General features: G+C 39.4%; 3 protein-coding genes across 3 annotated transcripts; 1 reads left to right on the plus strand and 2 right to left on the minus strand.

The window, feature by feature from the left end:
* The first annotated feature begins 1,055 nt into the window (after positions 1 to 1,055).
* Positions 1,056 to 3,334, plus strand: ggcta (gamma-glutamylcyclotransferase a). The gene is made up of 4 exons (XM_079368051.1): positions 1,056 to 1,384; positions 2,209 to 2,354; positions 2,444 to 2,576; positions 2,681 to 3,334. The coding sequence occupies exons 1-4, from the start codon at positions 1,274 to 1,276 to the stop codon at positions 2,804 to 2,806; spliced, it is 516 nt and encodes a 171-aa protein (XP_079224177.1). The 5' UTR covers positions 1,056 to 1,273; the 3' UTR covers positions 2,807 to 3,334.
* Positions 3,335 to 3,455: 121 nt separating this feature from the next.
* On the minus strand, positions 3,456 to 10,470 carry adnp2b (ADNP homeobox 2b). Its single transcript, XM_079368048.1, has 4 exons — positions 10,152 to 10,470; positions 9,101 to 9,222; positions 7,569 to 7,673; positions 3,456 to 7,323 (listed from the first exon to the last, which is right to left on the minus strand). Exons 2-4 carry the CDS (start codon positions 9,206 to 9,208, stop codon positions 4,603 to 4,605), a joined length of 2,934 nt encoding a protein of 977 aa, XP_079224174.1. The 5' UTR covers positions 9,209 to 9,222; positions 10,152 to 10,470; the 3' UTR covers positions 3,456 to 4,602.
* Positions 10,471 to 13,023: 2,553 nt separating this feature from the next.
* azin1b (antizyme inhibitor 1b) lies at positions 13,024 to 18,953 on the minus strand. The gene is made up of 11 exons (XM_079368049.1): positions 18,746 to 18,953; positions 17,771 to 17,914; positions 17,161 to 17,357; positions 16,774 to 16,947; positions 16,358 to 16,530; positions 15,945 to 16,158; positions 15,776 to 15,850; positions 15,381 to 15,546; positions 15,048 to 15,157; positions 14,591 to 14,796; positions 13,024 to 14,495 (listed from the first exon to the last, which is right to left on the minus strand). Exons 3-11 carry the CDS (start codon positions 17,260 to 17,262, stop codon positions 14,420 to 14,422), a joined length of 1,296 nt encoding a protein of 431 aa, XP_079224175.1. The 5' UTR covers positions 17,263 to 17,357; positions 17,771 to 17,914; positions 18,746 to 18,953; the 3' UTR covers positions 13,024 to 14,419.
* Between the last annotated feature and the right edge of the window lie 1,483 nt (positions 18,954 to 20,436).

The raw sequence follows: 20,436 nt of genomic DNA on the forward strand, positions 1-20,436 counted from the left end.
AAAAGCTTTGGAAGTCTGCATGTCTTAAGTCAATAGCTTGACATTGTGACTATTGTTCTTTATAACGGACAGTTAATGTCACTGACGGTATGGCCTCAGAGGAGCCATAACTGAACAGGCCGATTGTTTATATTTATGACAGCATCTACTGTACAGCTACTTCCTCCCTCGGATACATCTGAGCACAAGCCCCCTGGCGTGACAAAAGCCTCTGACATGACAAGAGACATTACACCTAAAGATTAGCTATTAAACCTGATTTAATAGTTTTTTTTTTTCCTAAAGATAAATGTTATGGGTATTTTAAATTATATATCATAGTTTCATACACACTAAGCCAACTATATTCACTCTTAATACATGTTTGGTTTATATTTCTGCTATAGTTTACATGCAATATCCATTCATAACTTATGCTGCTCCATGTAAACAAGTCCTACCATACGCAGTCATACCACACATTCTGTTCTGTTCTATTCTATACCCTCCTTGGGACGCAAATACAACAAACGATGACTTCCGTCACACCAGTGTGCTGCAGCTGCATGCTACTAAAGACAATTGTAGTTAATACAATTATTAGAGACTGTATCTGACACAGGTTTATTGTTGGCTTCACTTCATGCCGTAGCTTTGACTTTTTACAGACTAGCTTTAAGTGGCAGCTGTGACAGGTGACAAAGATCTTTTTATGGATTCTTGTTCCCCAAAAGCCCTGACTATTACCCGTTTGGTTTTCATCTGATTTTACTGTATGGTCTTTTAGAAATTTAAAGTAAGTAAGCAAGTAAAATAAAATATTGAATGTCTATACAGTAACATCTGCTGAAAAATCACAGGATAACAGCCAGGGATACGTTGAGCAAGAATCTATTAAAAAATCACCTTTCACTGATTGAAAAAAAAAAATCTCTCATTGAAAGCTGAGCAGAATTAAACTTGAAATATTTCAACAACTTTTTAGAAAAATACATTTTACTGTCGGAGCTATAATACTTGTTGTAGTTCATTTTTACGTTATACTCATTTCATATTCAATAAACTTTTTAGAAAATACGCGGCCGTTTTCCTGCTTTTTGGGCGCTCCAAGCACCCGTACCGTAAATCCCTGTATATACACGCATCGTATTTCAATCGGCGGCTCACTTGACCGCAGTGATGTGTTCGGGCAGCACCTTTAGCAAACATTTGTCACTGTTAATGTTTAGGTGAACTAGCTGTGCTCTTCTGTCTTGTCCTGCACTCAGAGTTAGCTAAATAAAAAGATAAAAAGATGGCTGCCAATGGTCGCTTTATGTATTTCGCCTTTGGGAGCAACTTGCTAAAAGAAAGACTGCACCTTGCAAACCCCTCGGCGATCTTTTACACTACTGGTCGACTGAAGGTAACAAAGTTCAATAGCAAAATATCAATTTTTTCATTTATTAACTACATTTCATTTATATTTTGAGAAAAACAGACTAAATAGTAAAGAAAAAATACAGGTTAGGTTTGCTATTATTATATAATAGGCACCTTATAGACTGTAAATATGACAAATAGAATAACAGTGTCGGTACAAACAGTCATAATGGTTATGTTATACTACATATTAGTGATGCGTCTTGTTTTTACGACATTGTGAACAGTTTACGGTCGACGATACGTCTGCAGCCAAGGTAACACTTTTTGAACGCAGCAGAGCTTATGACCATGAAAGGACCACATGAGAAATCCTCTACAGAGGGATACGAGCTTGCTGCTGCATGCTTAAACTTTTACGGTAAATTAAAACACAGGAGACTTTACAGCGAATAAGATTTAACTTTAAAGTGAACTGTTATATTATTGGGCAATTATTTACCTTGGTTGACAGGTGGCTGTTAAGGTCGTCTACCTAGGACCTTGCCTGCCTTGTAATGTAGGTAAGGGGGTCCCAGTATGTCAAATGACTTATCATGCACTTGCAAGTCGCAACTAACATAACTAAAACTAAATGACTGCAGTCAGTGCAGCTTAGCCCCATTCTTCCTTGCAGGGCCAGCTGAAATAATAAAAGGGCCTGAGTGTACTCCAGCTCTGCTGCGATGTCCAACAGTAAATAAAAAACTCACAAGGGCCTTGCTGAAAACAAGCTTACCACTAATTTTGAAGTCCCAGTGAAATGAAGCACATTTTGATTGAAATGCACAATGCTTTATCCTCTGTCACCACCCTGTTTATGTTCAGGACTATGAGTTGAACTTTGGCCTGTGGCAGAAACATGCAAACAACTCGTGGCATGGCGGAGTAGCAACAATCCTCTCCCATCCTGGAAGTGAAGTCTGGGGGGTTATCTGGACTTTGAGCGATGACAATATCACAAGCTTGGACAAGTGAGAAGCATAAACAAACGATTGAGCAGTTCAGCAATTAATGTTTGTCATCTTAACGAACACATTTTTCTCTCTTAATGTTTCATCAGACAAGAAGGGGTGAGCCTGGGACAGTACTCTCCATTAGAGGTTTCAGTTGAGACTGATAAAGGTCTGATGCTCTGCAGGACTTACCAGATGAACAATTTCCATCCCTGTCCTCCCTCTCCTCAGTACAAAGAGGTGTGAGCATGTTAACACTGATCCATAGACCACACACGCCAATGCTTTTGTTGCTAAATTAACATGTTAGCTTCACTGCATATTTCTCTCTGTTTGTCATTTAGGTTGTGTGTCTAGGTGCAGAGCAAAACGGACTCCCTGTGGAGTATATGAAGAGACTGGAGGCCATTCAAACCAACAACTACAGTGGCCCCTCAATCCTTGATCAAATCAGACCTGTAAAAAAGTAGAAATTCATCGTTGATATATTTTTGTCCTATTTGGTCAATGTCTGAGAACAAGATCAGAAAAGCAACAAATAGAAACAGAAAAGCTACAAAGTGAACTTTGTGGTGGGTTTTGAAGAGTTCGAAGTTTTTCTACATGGTCAACATACGTTTTTTAAAGCATTTTATTAGTCATGATAGTTTATTGATCCCGAGGAAAATCCATTACATATGTCATATGATAATGATGTAAGATTGCACTGATAATGTTGAAAACCAATGAAGTGTGTTTGAAAATAGAAATTGTACCTCAAGTGGAGAAAAAAACCCCTCTGGCTCACCAGTTTAAAGATCAAGACAAAAAATATCTTTGTCACAGCAACAGTATGTAACCAGAAGTAAATAAAGCATGCACTTACAGTAATATATAATGACGTTTGGCTGGGCCAAACATGTCATTAAATTACAAGTACAGTATGTTGACAATATACATTATGGACAGATAAGCGTCTTCAATCATCAGGAGTTTATTAAACACTGATGGAAACTTCACGTCTATTGGATTCCCTTTCATGTAACAATGATTTTTTTTCCTCTGCTGATTAAGAAGTGTGATGAGAAGTTCTGCATGTATCTCACGATGATAGTACCACAAGGAATAAACACATTAAGGTGCGCTAATACAGCTGGTTTGATATTTTTTCTTTTATTAGGAAATGAAAAACAAAATAAATGAATCATTATGTGAAAGAAAAACGCGTCATTTTTTTATAACTCAATGGACTTGGACAGAATGAGAATAAGTACCACTCCCAACATTGTTGCTCCCCCTGGAATTATAGAAGATGAAAACATAAGAAGTACAAAACAAATCAGCAGTCAGGAGAACAGAAGATGTATAAGAAACACCCAATCCTTGTTTTGTATGCTTTGTTAAATGTCTAGATAAAAGGCCACAAGTATGTGTAGCTTTACAATAGCACAATTCTTAATTTTATCTGATGAATTAAATGCTCATGCAGGAAACTGTATTTTAATTTGGGACAGCCTTGGATTTAACTCTTCAAAGTTGTAATCTCAAAATCTGTACATTTTCCAAAATCAGGATTCAAAACTGTAACATGAACATGTGTCTAAATGGTCTGCAGGAGTAGGAAACAAAAAATAATTCCTCTAACTGTTTAAATGTAGAGGAGAAACTCTTTTGAAAATGAGAAAAAACATAACTGTACACAAGACAGAGATAGGTCCAAGTGTAATAAAAACAAATGTACAAAAAGAAAGCACAATTTAATATAAAATCCACTTTATGTCAAAGGGTGCATGTAAATGTGGATATCAGGAGACAAGCAATGATGTAACAAATCATTTTTTCCCCAAAGGGACTTAAATAAAGGGGTAAAAAAGGAAAGCTTTAACAGGGGCGAAATCAGTGCTTTAGTTGAAGTCAGTAGAATTGAAGAATGAGGGATTGTAAACAGCTAAATACTAGTGAAACCATATCTTACAGAAAAATCTGTTTTTGATTATTTTGTCTTAAAGAGCATTGTAACGTGACTTTGTATAAATATGGAAACTAGAATATGAACCACCAACAGCGTACTGAGAAAGAAAAGCACTATTAATGAAGGCTACATTAACAAACTGCCCTCACTTCCAGGTAACTGTCTGCTGGGAAATACAATGTGTACACTGCATTATGAGCTTCTCTAGTAACTATCAACACAACAGGCTGTTATTAAAGTATCAGAGTTTTATTCTGTTTTAAATTAGGGATAGCAGCATTTGCATTATTTACCATTTCAGGTTATTTCCATCTTCTAAACACATTCCATCTGCTCCACCTTTTTTTCTCCAACTGAAACCTCATCATTTGAACTTTCCTCCATGGGTTCTGGTCCATCTTCACTCTTTTCCATTGGCTTTGTTGAATCCACAGGCTGCTCCATTGCATCTGCAAGCTCTATAGTATCTGCTGTTGGTGGATCTGGAACAATGAGATTGTGCTTGACTTTGTTCAGTTCTGTCATGTTGAATCCTAGGAGAATGGCCGCCGTGTTGCTCTTGAGACTCTTCATGCACTTGCTGCGCTTCTTGCTGAAGAGAGCTGCCAGCTCCGCTTTTGTGACTGACAGCCTCTTGCACAGCTCATCAGACTCGGCTTTGTTGGCATAAGGGTTTGTGTTGAAGTATTTGAATATGAAGTCTCTGCGTTCTTCGCTGCTGCGGCGCTCCACTGTTGTTGGCTCCAACGCTAGCTTCACAATGGGGTCGCTCTGAATCACAGGCTCTGGTAGGGGAAAGAACCTCACCTGCTCTCGCTTCCTACGCATGGCTGCCCTTTCCTCCCTCTCTCGTTTATTAGCCTGGATGACCTCCTTCAACGCAGCCTCCAGCCTTTGCTTGGACTGCAACTCTGCTTGTGACTCTGCAGGCCTGGCAGCTGGCACAGTTGGAATCACTGGAGCTGGAGCCAGAGCTTGTTTCACTGTCATTCCTTGTGGCACTTGGAGAAAGTAGAGTCCGGAAGGCTGGCTGAGCTGCTGCACTGGTTTTGGCGGTGGCTGGGGTTGTGCTGGTGCTGCCTTGGGGGGTTGTAGCTGTGGTGGCTTTGGTGAACAGCGGCATCGCTGAATGTGGAGCATCACGGCCTGCTGGGTGACCTTTCCTGTGTACACACCATTGCAGTATATACACTTGAAAGCCTCTGTCTTAAGGATGGCATGAATTGTAGGTGCCACAAAATGTTTTTCTTTCAGGTGCTGAAGGTGCTGGGAGTCAGTCTGAAACTTTTCATCACAGAAAGGACAGTACGTGCTGTTTACTTTCAAGGGCGCCGGGCAAATTTCTGGCTGACTGGTGGGCTGCAACTTAAAGAAGATGAGGTCAAGTGAATTTGTAACCAGCGCGAGATTTACCTCGACGTCGCCTAGAACTTCTTTCGGTGCGGTTGTGTTGACGTCAAAGTAAGGGAACAGGATACCAGAGCCTTTTGTGTAGACCCTGTACTTCTGTCTCAGGAAATCACAGTATGCCTTGCTCGAGGGACTGTGCGTCTTAACATGCTCAACGAGCTGTCTGATTGAAAAGAACAAAGCCGAGCAGTACAAACAATTCAGGCCGTGGAGTAGATGTTGGAAGACACTTTTTTCTGATAATAGAATTTTGCACGTGAGACATTTGACGGTTTTGTCTGGCATTTTCTTCAAGAAAGCTGCTCTTGCCGCCACACTTTCCGACTTGGCTGAGGTGGATTTTGTCTGGTGAGCCACTTCTGTGTGGATATCAAAGACATTCGAGGGGAAAAGTTCGTTGCAAAGTGGACAGGTAATCCATTTCTTGGTTTGTGGGGAGGAGTTACTCGTTTGCTCGATAGGCTTCAGAGGGGTATTTGTATTTTGATTTCCTGGCACTGCTACCTGCAGCGGAGCAAAAGTGTATGTGGGCATGCCGTTCATTTGGTTGCCGGTCGGGATCAGGTGACTCAAAAGAGACTGTGAAGTCAGCATGGTGCCTTGTAGGGTGATTTGATTGGTTGATACATTTTGTGTGACCATAGCAGGTTTCGACACAGGTCCAGTTTGAAGGAGGATTTGCTGTGCTTGTGGAGACTGTTGTGCTTGAGAAGGAGGAGCCAAAGTCACTGATGCCTGTTTGAGAGACATGTTAGACACTGTTGGAAGCTGGACCATTGATGGTCCTTGGTGCAAAGCACTTCTGAGGGCGATCGTGGCACCAGGTTGGAGCAAACCTTTAGCCTCAGCACTCGCTAGCTGCACCAGCGCTGATGCTTGTGGGGGTAAGAATGCTTGGTTGGTCCCAGGGGCACAGATCAGAGTCGTACTGTTTGTACCTCCTGGTAGTTGCTGTAACGTCACCACAGTCCCAGCAGGTTGGCCGTTACTTGGCAGCACCAAGGACTTACTGTTGAACATTTGAGTTGTTTGCGGCTTAGGAGCGATACTCGGGAAAGTCACAAACAATCCATTCCCGTTCTGCGTTGATTTCATGGTATAGTTCTTGTTCTCAAAAATTAAGCTCTGGACTTGAGTACTCACTGAATAGTGCGATGGCTCCACCAGCATGTGATGCAACATTTGATCAAGGGTCCCGGTGTTCACCCTACACACCTTGCAGCAGTGGATCTTTATAGAAGTGGTGCCTTGAAGATGTAATCTGTAACCGATGTACTGTTCTGCCATTCTCTCCAAGTGCTTGAGGATGATGTGTTTTTTCAACGTGAAGATGGAAGAGGCTGGAAATCCACATTTTCTGCACTGATATCTCTCATTTCCACGGTGTTTCAGTGCAGGTCCTTCCCTTGTTGGTTGTACATGATTGGTTAGTTTGGAGTGAAAGAACATCATGTGCTTCTTGACCACCTTAGGGTGGCTGATGAAGAGGCACTGAGAACAGGGTGCAAGCGCACAGAAGGACTGTACATATTTATGACAGCGAGTGACATGAGTCCTGAAGTTGTAGATGTTTTTAGTGGAGTACTTGCACAGGTTACAGCACAAAGATCGCGACCGATAAGGCCACTAAATGGAAAGGAACAGAAAAGGCCGGTTATTTCACGTCACTGTTGTTTTAATGGTACTGTCTCATTTTGAAATTTTCTTTTAAATGTACGGTGTGTTATAAATAAAATGTATATTTATTATATCAATTAACATTGTTATGTGTGTGTTACAACTAACACATCTAAAAGTTAATTAACATATTAGACCATTAAAAAAAAGGAAATAATCTTTTCAGTAGTAGGTGTTATTATTGGAATACTGACCTTTTTATATTGTCTGCCATTATATCCATCAGTGAAATCAACCCAATCAGTTTCCTTAAAGGTGTCACCTTCATCTGAGTTCTTCTCCGAGCTTTCATTTAGATCCTGCAAAGCAAACACACAAACACAATGAAAGAATAATGAATTAGATTAATAAACGTTCTGAACGATTTTTGAGGTGTTGATCTAAGTTTGTTTAACTGCATTGCAATTTAGCAAGATGGCCTTTTATCTCCCAAGCAAAACAATAGAAATTTAAAGAAAGCTGAATTGTCATTTGAAATTATTTTTACATTACATCAACAACTTTTAAGAACAGTTTTAACAAAATCCTCATGATATTGATTTAGATTGCATTTCACATTACTTTTAGGTGGACAGACATGACATACAATATGATACTTGACTTATAAAACATTTAGCACTTAAAAACAAACAATTCACAATTGAGGAAAACAACCATTTGGATATTCCTTGGCATTTTCACAACCTCCTCCAGATCCCAGATTTCAAGGACTTCCGTAAGATTTCCCTGAATCCTGAAAACGTCTTGACGTGCATATTTTTATGGTTGTAGGCAAAACCTGTTGGTTAACTATAACAACAATCATCATCACAGTTAAGTTTGTGAGACACTAAAACTTCCACACTCCGAAAATGCCAACTCTTATCACCATGTTTTTTTTCACACATAATAAAAAAAATGCATCTACACACTGTTAATATCCGTGTTGCTATCATGCACAATATCACTAGAGTAATATATCTGTGTGTCACTAAAACCCATCCAGACCAGTTCCAGGAGGTTTAAGAGCTACAGGATGGTTTTCGATCAAATATTAATGAACATGACGTTATTAAAAATGTCTGACAAGGAAAGATAGGTCAACAAATCCATGTAAGAAATAAATGATAGACAAAACAGGAGACATAACATCAGACCCCCAATCCTACTTGTTGCAATAAGAACCCAAAAAAGACATTTGTGTAATCAATTCAATAATTGATTACTAATATATCAATAATTACTACAATTGTACAGTCGTCCATACATGTTTGTGTTCAGTTAGGTTCGATTAGACTGAAATAGCAACAGTTCAGATTGTGAGGTGCATGCATCCTTTTTCAAGGTTTGAATTTAATCACAGTGTTGGTCAGTCTGTGGGTCTGAACCTCACTGTGTCGAAATAAAAAGACTGAAGTGAGATGATTTAGTTTAATTTTGTGGACATAAAATGCAGTTAACGCAATATGTTATTGTGTTTATTAGCATATTACAAAATATGTAAAAATCATAATAATGTTGAATCAGGAACAAATATCCTGTCAATATCGTATTGTGAGACCTCTGGGGATTCCCAGCCCGAATGAGAACATCCAGCCCCAATAACCCACACAGGGACAGATACTGGGGTATTATTAGTGACGGTCAGTGCAAGGCATGCATGATAAAAGATACAAATGAAAGTAAAATCTGATGATAATATTGCAACTTTAAGAAAGAATCTTTGAATAAACAACAGTGCACATACCTTCAGCAGGTTTTGGCAGTCTTCAAGTCCTATCTCAGTCAGGATATTTTTCACAGCCTTCCGAGCCTTTCGGATCTTCTCGATATTTCCAACTGGAAGCTGATACATTGTCTCCTAAAGGCCTTGTGAAAGAAAACAAGTGTTTATTTCTTATAATTTGGGAGTATTTACATGTAATAATGTATCAGTTAAACAGGGTTACAAGTTGAGAAATAAACAATTGCATTGACCATCTATTTATCTTTAAAGCCCCGTTAAGCTTCTCAAAAGTGAACATTTACTGCTTTTGTGTTCATTTTCATGATAAATAAAAAATCCTTGAGTTAAAGTGTTCACTGGAGAAAAAAGGTGCAAACTTCAGATATCACTTTTGGCTTTCTATGAATTGTCTATAAGTTCATTTTAACATTGTTAGTAACTTAATGACACACTGGTTGAATACAGTCGTTATTTGCAGCCATGTGAATAATATGCAGATCGCAGTGATGTTGACATATTTCCTGGTTATGGCCTACAAAAAGACCACAAGGCATGCATAACTAAAATATACAAAATCAGTTCATGTATCCTGTTAAAAAACAAATACGAAGCGGTGATTATATAACATTAAATGCTGGTAACACAAAACTTACGAGATTGACCGATGGTAATTATGAGGTTATAAAGTAGTAAACTCTGAAAGAAAATAAAAGCATGGCTGCACTTGATGAATATTTTTGTCTGCAAATACAAAGCAATGTTATTGTACAGCTTCTAAGCAACAGCTCTGTAAAACTGTAGAAATAATTAGATAATACTTTTTCCTGATGTGTCAAATAATATTAGGCTATTCCAGCGAGTTTACAGTGTGCATTCTGTGTTAAATCTTTACAGAGTAACAACCTGTCATTTTACACTGCTGCTATCCGTGCTAACATCAGTGTGTTTTGTGTGTATGTGGTGTTTTCTGCAGATCCTGGCTGCACGCTGACATCATTAAGCCGGGTCACTAAAGCGGCCACGCTGCGTCTTCACTATTGAGGATGCCCACAGCCTCCTCTACGGTATTTACCTCGTCCAATTTGTCGGCGTAGGTTAACGTTAGTTGTCGCTGTGCCTCCTCCAACAGGGCTAGCGCTTTCCACTTCCGCCGGCCCTCAACTGTGCGTGTCCGTAAGCTGCGTCTGCTGCTGGGGCTGCACGCAAATACTCATCCGAGCAGCGGCATCTGTCTACGGACACCAGTGTATGAAGGATGCAGTCGTATGTGAAAGGTGGGGTATGTAAAGATTAGTTATTTTATGGTCCAGCTTTTGTCCCTTTCTTCCCCTATTGAGGAAAAAATGGCGCACAGGTTCAGGATCTGACGTAGCAACCTTCATTTGCATACAGGACAAACTGACCAATAGGAAGAGTTCTTAGTCCTAAAACTAAATCAGTGTTTGTTCTTTCACAAACACTCTAACTTCTAGTTTCAGAGCTTAAGGTGATACTTTTAGTCACTCTAGCTTTGAATTTCATGTATTCATTGATTTGTTAATTGGACTCTTCCCACTAAACAACAAATAGCTAGGTATGGGGGCGTGGCTATAGAGCCAACCCACTGTCAGTCACGTGGTACAGTACCAAGGCAAACCAATAAGCTTTCGAGAAAATGAGCTAAATGGGTGGTCCTTGGAGTGTGATGTCATATCATGCTACTTTTCACATCCAATCAAAATGGACCACCATTTTAATTGGAGATGGAAGTGAATTCTAAGCCTACATATATTTTAGCTAGCATCTTTTAAGTTAAAAGTTGTTTAATGTCTTTCGGTAACGAAAAAGGGCAAATCGCTAACTACTCATCCAAGGTTGTGTATTTCGATGACAAAACTTTTTTTTTTGACAAACTTTAATATTAAGTGATGCCCACTCATGAAAGTCGATTCAAATATTTTTGCAGATAGGTTAAAACATTTTACATTCAACTTCCTTACCGACAAACATGTTTACTCTTCCTATAGGTGAGCAAAACCAGAGCCACCTGATAAAATTACGCCCGCATAATTACCATCCCGTAAAAGGGTATTTTTTGTCTTCTAAACGGATTGGGTAGCAATAATTAATCTAAACTTTCTTCTGTGTACTTTTGACCTAAAATTTCTCACGTTACCAATCTTACGCCATTTTCATGACTGAATCATTTCATTAGCTATCTAACTCTACTGTGACTCTAGTGGTTTATGCGGTCATTTGTCTTCGCCAAATTTTCACAGCAAATATCCATTACAGTTTGCCCCCATATGACACCATTTCTCTTCTGTCAAATTCTAACTTACATGGGAGACTGATGACAGATTATGATCAAAGATGATTATATTATAGTGATGAAAGATAATATAAAAAAATTGATGGACAACTTCAAATTCACTGTTGTTGTGCCATCTGCAAATCTAATGCATACCATTAGACTTACTTTGGGAAACAGAAGAAAACCCGAAGACAGAGTGATATTCCTATGTACTAAAGATAAGTAATTATTCACATCACAGACAAGGTGGGCTGGTTCTGACCTGAAACCATATTATCTTATTTAGTCTAGTACATATACGTCTTTCATTACTTGTTTATATTGTTTCGGTAATTGTTATTTAATGTCTACATTTGAGAGCACAGTGTAACACAGTTAAATTCCTTGTGTGTCAAACATACCTGGACAATAAAACTGATTCTAAACTGTAAAATGAAGTGACAATTAATACTCAACAAGACCACAATGTCCACTGTGTTCATTTTGCAAAAGATGAAGGCAACTGCTCTCATCAGACATCTTAGAGATTCCGTCTTGTCAAAATAAATAAATTAAACTATCAGGATCAACCACTTACAGTTCAATTATGTACAGTCAGAAACTGAAAATGAACGCATTTCCAAAGAGCTACACCTGAATCTGTTGATGCCCTACAGGAGTGGAAAAATTGTTCCTGGCAGACTACAATGTTGTCCGTGTTTTACTATCATCATAACCACAATTAATTTCACCCATTGACATACTGACAATCATTATTTTTCTAATTCTTAGTCACATCCCTAACAAACACTTCAACCCCAAACTCAATGTGAGCTATAATGGCTCCTCCTAGAGCCAGATTCTAGTTGGCATCTGCTCTTGCATACGTCATTCTGTTCGAGGGGGGGGGGCATTTATTTTGATGCAATCCTCTCTGAAGGAAGAAAACGGCTTTGTTATATTGCATTCCCACATTCTTCTAACCTTTGAATTGTTACTTGTTGGTAACAATTACTCTAGCTCTAAAACTAGTACATCATATTATATAAACAACTGATCAGGCAATCAGCTTTAGAAAATAAATTAAGAGGGGCAAGAGGTGGAGACGACAAACTTGACATGTGGAGCTCTTTTACAGGAAGCAACAGAAGTATTTCTTTTGTTTTTGTTCTCAATGCGTACAAGCATGAAACAATCACAGCAGCCAGTCTTACTGGGTCAATGCTGAATTCTGCTCACAAATTTGGTTTGATATCTCGGCAATTTATCTATACATCTTTTCCATAAATCAACTTTTTTTATTTCTTGGGATACAATAGCATCACTACACATGAACACACTGGTATTAAACCAAGAGTATAGAATTAGAAGCCATGAGAAATGTACAGCAGTTTAATTTCCTGGTACAGCTTTTTATTTTATTTTATATTGAGTGCTTCATATAGGTGAAGATGACTCTAAAATGGCATCACCTTTAAACGACTCCATAATGTTGATGTCACGTCTGACAATGCAGCCCTCAGTCATTTACAAGACGCTGAACGAGAGTACAAGTAAAAAACACTCACTTGACAAAACTTCAAATCCCATCAGAAGCACATGGCTTTGATTCGTTGGCTGACATTTATAATACAATAAAGTACACACATCCAAAGATGACACAGACAAGATGCATGATTTCAGTCAGAAATGTATTAAATTAATCACTTTCATCACTTTAACAAGCACAATTTACAGTCAAAAACAGGCTATGGTCCATTAGTGCCTTAGACGAGCAAGTAATCAATACATTATTCAATTGTAACACACAAGGGCAGGATTCTTTAAAAACTGCAGATAAGTCATGTCACCTTTAATAATATTAAACATGAGACATTAGGCTGTACATGAGACTGTGCATCATTTCCCTCATTACTTCAAAGAAGCATGAGGAAAGGTCTGGCTTTGTGTTTGCACTGGCTAAGAGAGGTCTGTGTACAACTAGCAGGTCTTTCACTTGAGAGATGCAGACAGGGACATCCACATCAGCCATGTAAAGTTCACTCATGTTTGAGCACTCTCCAGAAATCTATTCCTCTCTGCTTTTTCAGATCTTGGGAAAACAGATGACTCCCTGTTTTCAGAGAGAGTAAAGCGAAGATCTGAAAAAACAGGGGCTGCATTGTTAAATATTACAGTATTTTCTTAACCTACAAAAGATTCTGTGCATTTGAAAACAGATTGACCGCTCTCTATTAGAGGCAAGGAGTGCATCAGGGTGTAACATGCCTTTCGAGTAAAGGGAAACCACTGAGGTCACAAATGGAGATCACAGCACACTTAATATCCATGTAGCGTTAAAAAACACATTAATATCTTATCAGAAAAACACTGTTAGACACAGCTTGACACCTGGGCAACACACACTTAAAGATGGAGCTTTAAATATGCCCCAGTTATATCTGAATCCAATAAATAAAAATGCATTGAGGTGAGATCCAATGAAGGAAGAGGTTACATCATTATCTTCATTTTTGTTTAAACTATGCAAAGTGAAGGGTTTTGAAGTACAGACTCCACATGAAGCATCGATTTCTTTCAAAAATCATCTACAGTCAAAAAGAAATGGAGTTGATCAGACACAGGATTTACACGACTGTCAACAGGTAATCAATAGAGAACATGATTTAAAATCAGTTGTACATTTTGTAAAGTGGATTTGAAACCCCTCAAACACGTTGAGGAATCCCATCTCCAACGAGTCGTCCATTTTGTTGCATAATGTCATTTGAGCTTGGACTAGAATTCTTAAACTGACAAATATTCTGAGTCCATTGGAGGGAGGAGCAAAAACTAGAAGATTATCTTCCATATTACATTATAGACCATTGAGGTATTCAACAACTATTTTGAATCAATTTGGATGTAAAAAAGTCAAATTCCTGGAAGAAATAAATCAGACACTGCATTTTCCAAGGTGGCTGGAATGTTGACCACATTTAAGTCCCCTGTCCTAAAAACCTCACTGACCCTTCTTCTCACATAGCGAAAGACGAGGCAGTCGAATCGGGGACAGGAGCAGAGGATGGTTACGCACTGAACTGAACCATGGAGAAATTCTTCATGACGCTGTCCAGAGCCACACCGGCCTCCTGCATCACGTACCTGTGGACGACAACAGGTATCACTAACAGTTCTCTTTACAGTCTTTTTTCTAACAACACTCGTCCACAGGGAGACACTTTGACATGCTAACTCACCAGTCACAGGTGGAGACAGTGTAATAGATGGGCACCTGGGAGGAGCTTAACTCCTCCAGGCTGCACGCCCCCATGTTAGAGAAGAGAAGCCAGTCCCCCACGCTGAGCTCAGGCAGCAGGCAGTGCTCCACCACACAGTCGAGCTGGTCCAGTGATGGGCCCCACAGGCTGCTGGGAAACACCGGCTCCTCAGCACACAACGCACGCTGCAGAGAGGAAGAGTGTGAACCGTTTAAAAACAAATTTTAATTTAAAATAAGAGAGCATAATCAATGACTCAATATCCTTTATTGTGTTAAAAACTCAGAACAAATGTGGAGTCTTTATATAGGGCAATATGAGTAACCATCTAAATACTCCCAATGCATGACCCCTGTTATCACATTTAAAGCGCTGCCAGCAGATGCTTCTTTTAGTCCTGAATAGGGCCGACTCTCTTGGGTGGAGACCTACTAACCTTGTGTACAGACGGGGCAGCGATGGCGTTTCCCAGTAGCTTGCGGCTGAATGGGCCATAAACACCCTCATTCATGTAGTACAGGAACTCTGTATCTTCATTGTTCTCGTCTGTGTAAAGTCAATACAGAGGGAAACAATGTCAGATATACAGAACATGTTGTATTATCTAAAACTGAGATTTGATCAGATAGGTTTGTTTTATTATTTAAAACTCTTGTTTAAAAAAAAGTGACCACCATTCTTCTGGATTTCCTCAGACTTAATATAAGTATCAGGAGAGAACTGATGTACTGAAGACAAAAAGAGCTCAAGAAGGAATTAAGTCACTCACTTTGAGGGAGATTATCCCACTGGGGGGTCGCCACCTTTTTGCCGATCACATTGACAGCCAAGTTGAATGCTGAGGCCACATAGAAGTTGCCGGGCTGGGCCAACACATGAATACCAGACAGAGGGCTGAAGTACGCATCCAGCAATGGCCTGACTGCAGAATCAACCTGAAAACACACCAAGGCACATTCACAGGGATTTTCCAAAGGGGAAATCAAAGAAAAGCTTCCCACTTAAATCGGTGCATTATTATAGAGATTAACTTTATATTTTACATATCAGGAGTGATAGGAAACTTCTGCAACATTTCAGCTGTTGAAATATAGGCCACTGTTAGTTATAAAATCAGCTCCAAAGTCTGATTAAAGCGCCCTTTATCACACAGCAGCTGCTCACCTGTTTAAGCTGGAACTCTGAGCCAGTAAATCCACCCCCAATGTCCAGGATGTTCATGTTAAAGCCCAGGTCAGCCTGAACACAAGCAACGAAGAAATCAGTTGTTAGCCTCAAATAATCGTGAGAGTTGACTTGCATTACATTGTAACTAATTCAAAACAACACCCACCCCCATGTCAAACACACAGCGGGCGTCTGACAGCGCGTGTGTGTAGGCCTCCTGCAGGTCTTGGCAGGAGCTGGGGACATTGAAAGTCACCCCGACCACTTGGACCCCCATCTCCTTAGCCGTTTCCAGCAGGTGTCGACAGCTCTTCAGGGAGAAACCGAAGGTCATGCTGGTCTCAGCTGCGTGGGCCTTGGTGCTCAATTGCAGCAGCAACCTACCGGTACAAACAATCCACATCTCAGCCTGGTCTCAAAACATGAAACAAACACTTCTCTGAGAGAAAACGCTTATTTTCACCCCAAATCAAAAGGGGTATCTGTATCAAAACAAGAACTATGTTGAAACAGTTTTAAACTAATACACAAGGATTGAAAGTTTGTAACAGATCATGTTTGTTAAATTGCTACACTCACTTTGCATTCGGGTGCAGGCGAGAAATCTTGGACAACTCTGCCTCATTTTCACACACAAGATGCTGGATGTTATTTTTGGCAGCATGCTTGATGTGTGCCACCTGCTTGCAAACTCCTGACAGAATGATGTGTTCTGGTGGTACTCCATGCTCCAGCACTAAGCTAACCTCAGCCTGTGGGAAAGAGGGCACGCATGTTAGATCATTCATAACAACACAGCCTAAAAGCCCGATCAAACTTGCTCGGTGTTTGTCATTTGAAGGATAATAGTCATCAGCTTGCTCGTAATAAAATGAGCGCTTTTAATGGAATTGCTCCAAAAATGTCAAGTGCATTCATAAGAGCACATGACACTGAGCAGTTTAGTAAATAGAACAAAGATAGCTGAATCAGATTCTGTGAAGTTGAAAGTTTACCTTGTTAGTGCAAACAAAGCCCAGGCCCAATGAGGCCAGCACCTCAATGATAGCAGGGCTGCTGTTACATTTGACTGGGTAGTAGGGCTGCAGCCGTGGCACCACACTCTGCCAGCACACGTGCTGCTGCATCAGGGAACCAAGGTCCCCCACCACAAATGCACTCTTCTCCACCTGAAAACACGAAGAGGCTGCACTCAGCACATACACAATCCTGTATAATTTCTACATTGATATCAAGAACCGTCTCACAAATTAACAAGAGAAAGCCAATTGATTAACTGGATGAATGTGCAGATGACAGTGGTATTAATAGACATCTGAAGCATGTGGGGATTTGTTTAGCTGCTAACTGAGACTACTAAAGGATTTGAAAGCAGAACTGACCAGAGTCTGTTGGCAGATGTGTCCGTCAATAACATCTTCAAGGGTCACTCCTCCCTCCAGGAGTTCAATGGTGAAGCTAGGTGTGTCAGTGATTCCTTTCATCTCAACCGTATTCCGCTAAGCCGACAATCATAAAGATCAGATAATCAAGTCAAGGGTCACGACTGAGCCAATGGGTCCTGCCGGTATGCAACAAACTGGAAGAGTGAAAACAAACCATAAACATCATCACCGTCAATAAATACATTGATAATCTTGTTCCACAGCAATTCAACAGCTAATTAATTTACAGTTTCCTTTGACACATAAAGCCTGTTTTTGTTTACACAATAAAATGAGAGCGAAAGAAATGTATTTCCTTTACAAATAAATGTCAACGTATCCAAAAATTAACCATTAAAAAATATATATAAATATATAAACATTTTTATTTTATATAAATAAACAATGAAATTAAAACATTTAAAGTCAAACACAAACCCAGAGTCTAGAGTAAGTAGAGTTGAGTAAGTACGAGTTGTAAGAACACAGCGATCTTGGACTTTGCTACAGCTGTATGCTTAAGCAAGCATGTTTTTTTTTGGTGTACAAGCCATACTGTGTCACTCACATGGACAAGTCAGGAGATGGACCTGTCCCGCTATCAGCTAGGATCCCAAGGCGGCTCAGCGTTGAAGTCAAAGTGCTCCCGGTAAAGAGCCGCCCCTAGGCCCTCTGGGTAGCTCTCATACACCTGTGCAGAGACAGGGGAGCCCTGGGGAAAACAAACATTCATAACATAGAAGATTACAACATGAAGGAGAACAGAACATGCAGCATTAGTGGATCACAAGCAGAGTCACATGAATTCAAAATCCGTGGCTGGGCCTGTCAGTCTTTCAGAATCTTGTTATCACAAAGTTTTCCAATACAAATATTGACATATTAGTTACTGCGGTCAAAATTTAACACACACGATCGATATGTAAAGCAACTCTCGCGACACTTCACGTGGCTTAATTTTTTTTAACTCAAACATCATTGCATTAGTCTGACAAATTCATTATCTCAGCTTCCTATTTTTAAACACTGTTAGTTAATATGATGGGACATTTACCTAGTGAATAGAATTGACAGTACAATTACTCATTGACAAGATAAAATATTATCTAACTGCGTCACCAAAACAAAACACCACAGCCAAACGAAAACAAATTTAATGTTAAGGTTACACATTAACACGTTAACAGCAGCCACCTCCAGCACAGCAATCGCCATCGCGAGGACTCACGCTGCTAAAGAGTTAGCGCGAGAGCTGCTGCCGACAGCACGTCGATGGAAGAAGCTTACGTCTGTGCTGTATTTCGTTTATAACCCATAACAAACCACCACAACTAGTACAATACACATGTAACAACTGGAATGAGACAGTGGCACGTCTTCAGAAGCGCCTGCTACTTTAAATTTACCACAAGATCAGTCAAACACTGAACTCAATGAATCGGTCTGTCATGTGCGGCAAGAAGACAGAGAGAAGCAGCCCGCCATGTTACGTCCGTCTGCTGGATCCGAGGAACTCAAAACCGAAGTGTTTGGCTCTACTTACGTGAGATAACGGCCAGAGTGATTTGGAAAATCGTCTTCTCTTTTTTGGCGGAATTTTTAAAGAGTAGTGGGCACAACGATAAAAGAAAGAAAGAGGGCGGATTGTGCCATATGGTTAGACGAAGGACGAGCGTCGGTTGAACTGCGACTTCTCTGTCGGCCGATGGGTGGAGAAGTACTGGAGCCGAGCAGCAGAGGGAAGTGGAAAAGGTAATCAACGGTTCATGGGCGGGGCTAATGTTTAGCTCCACCAATGAGCTCCTCGCATTTTTGGAACATACCAAATATGCATTTCCGAAAATCACACAGGCTGCTGTAGTTCTGACGTTACGTAAGTGTGAACTTTCCGTTCACGGCCCCTCTCGTTTCGGTCAAACAGTTCAAGACCTCCGGCTCTTGTTTACATGACAGTTCAGATACACTTGTTGTACAACTTCAGTTGTTTTGAATGACGAGGGCCTTAAAACACTGTCATACAGCTCACTGACAGCTAAAGAGAAAACAAAGATTTAAACTACTCTTTATCTGTAGTCGTTTATTGTTAATCTAAAACAAATTTCAAACAAATATAAAATTGTTTGTTTGTTTAAAAAGTGTGACTGTTGTCCTCTATAAAAAGTTGAAAACCCATATCAAATGTCTCTTATTTACTCACAGAGACTTTGATTTTTTCCACAATAGGCTTAGAAATATTAAGTTTTATTGTGTTTTATTTATTTATTCTGAATGTTGCTTCATTGTTTTGGTTTTATCTCGAGCCACTCGAGAACATGTGCTTATGAGAGCCAGTTTTCACATGAATGTTTTATATAAACACTTCACCATAATTATTATTTTATAGGTTCTGTTCTGTCTTTTACAGGTCAACATTAATGTTAAACACATTTAACTGAGTTCTCAAAGTCCTTCATCTTCCTGTATTATTGACACAATTCTATTCTAGGAGAACTATTGGGTTATTCATTCACTTTTAATCAAAATAGCCTCTGTTTGCATTTCTGAAACAGCTTAATAGCTTACTTTGAACGAACAATGCAAACGATTAAATACCATATTTTCTGAATGTTCTGTGTAATGCCATTTTTCTGTTCAAGTATGTGTATATTACATTTAGGGATAATGAGGGAATGTATATAATAAGACTTTAAATTCTAGATACTGATTATTGATAGATAATATCTATCTATCTATCTATCTATCTATCTATCTATCTATCTATCTATCTATCTATCTATCTATCTATCTATCTATTAATTTATCTATCTATCGTCTATCTGTCTATCTATCTATCTATCTATCTATCTATCTATCTATCTATCTATCTATCTATCTATCTATCTATCTATCTATCTATCTATCTATCTATCTATCTATCTATTAATCTATCTATCTATCGTCTATCTATCTATCTATCTATCTATCTATCTATCTATCTATCTATCTATCTATCTATCTATCTATCTATCGTCTATCTGTCTATCTATCTATATATCTATCTATCTAGCGTTTTCTTGTTTCTTTTTTGAAAGAAGGCAGTATGATAATTAATCTTTTTTTCCCTCAGGTTTATTATTTTTCTTTTCATGCCTTTACAGGACAGCAGATAAAGTTACAATTCAGGGTTAGAGAGGAATGACATGCAGCAAAGGATCCAGGGTTTGGATTCCAAACAGGGCTGCCTGCTAGCCTGGA

This window comes from Symphodus melops (genome assembly GCF_947650265.1).
Source record: "Symphodus melops genome assembly, chromosome: 18".
Classification (NCBI taxonomy): domain Eukaryota; kingdom Metazoa; phylum Chordata; class Actinopteri; order Labriformes; family Labridae; genus Symphodus; species Symphodus melops.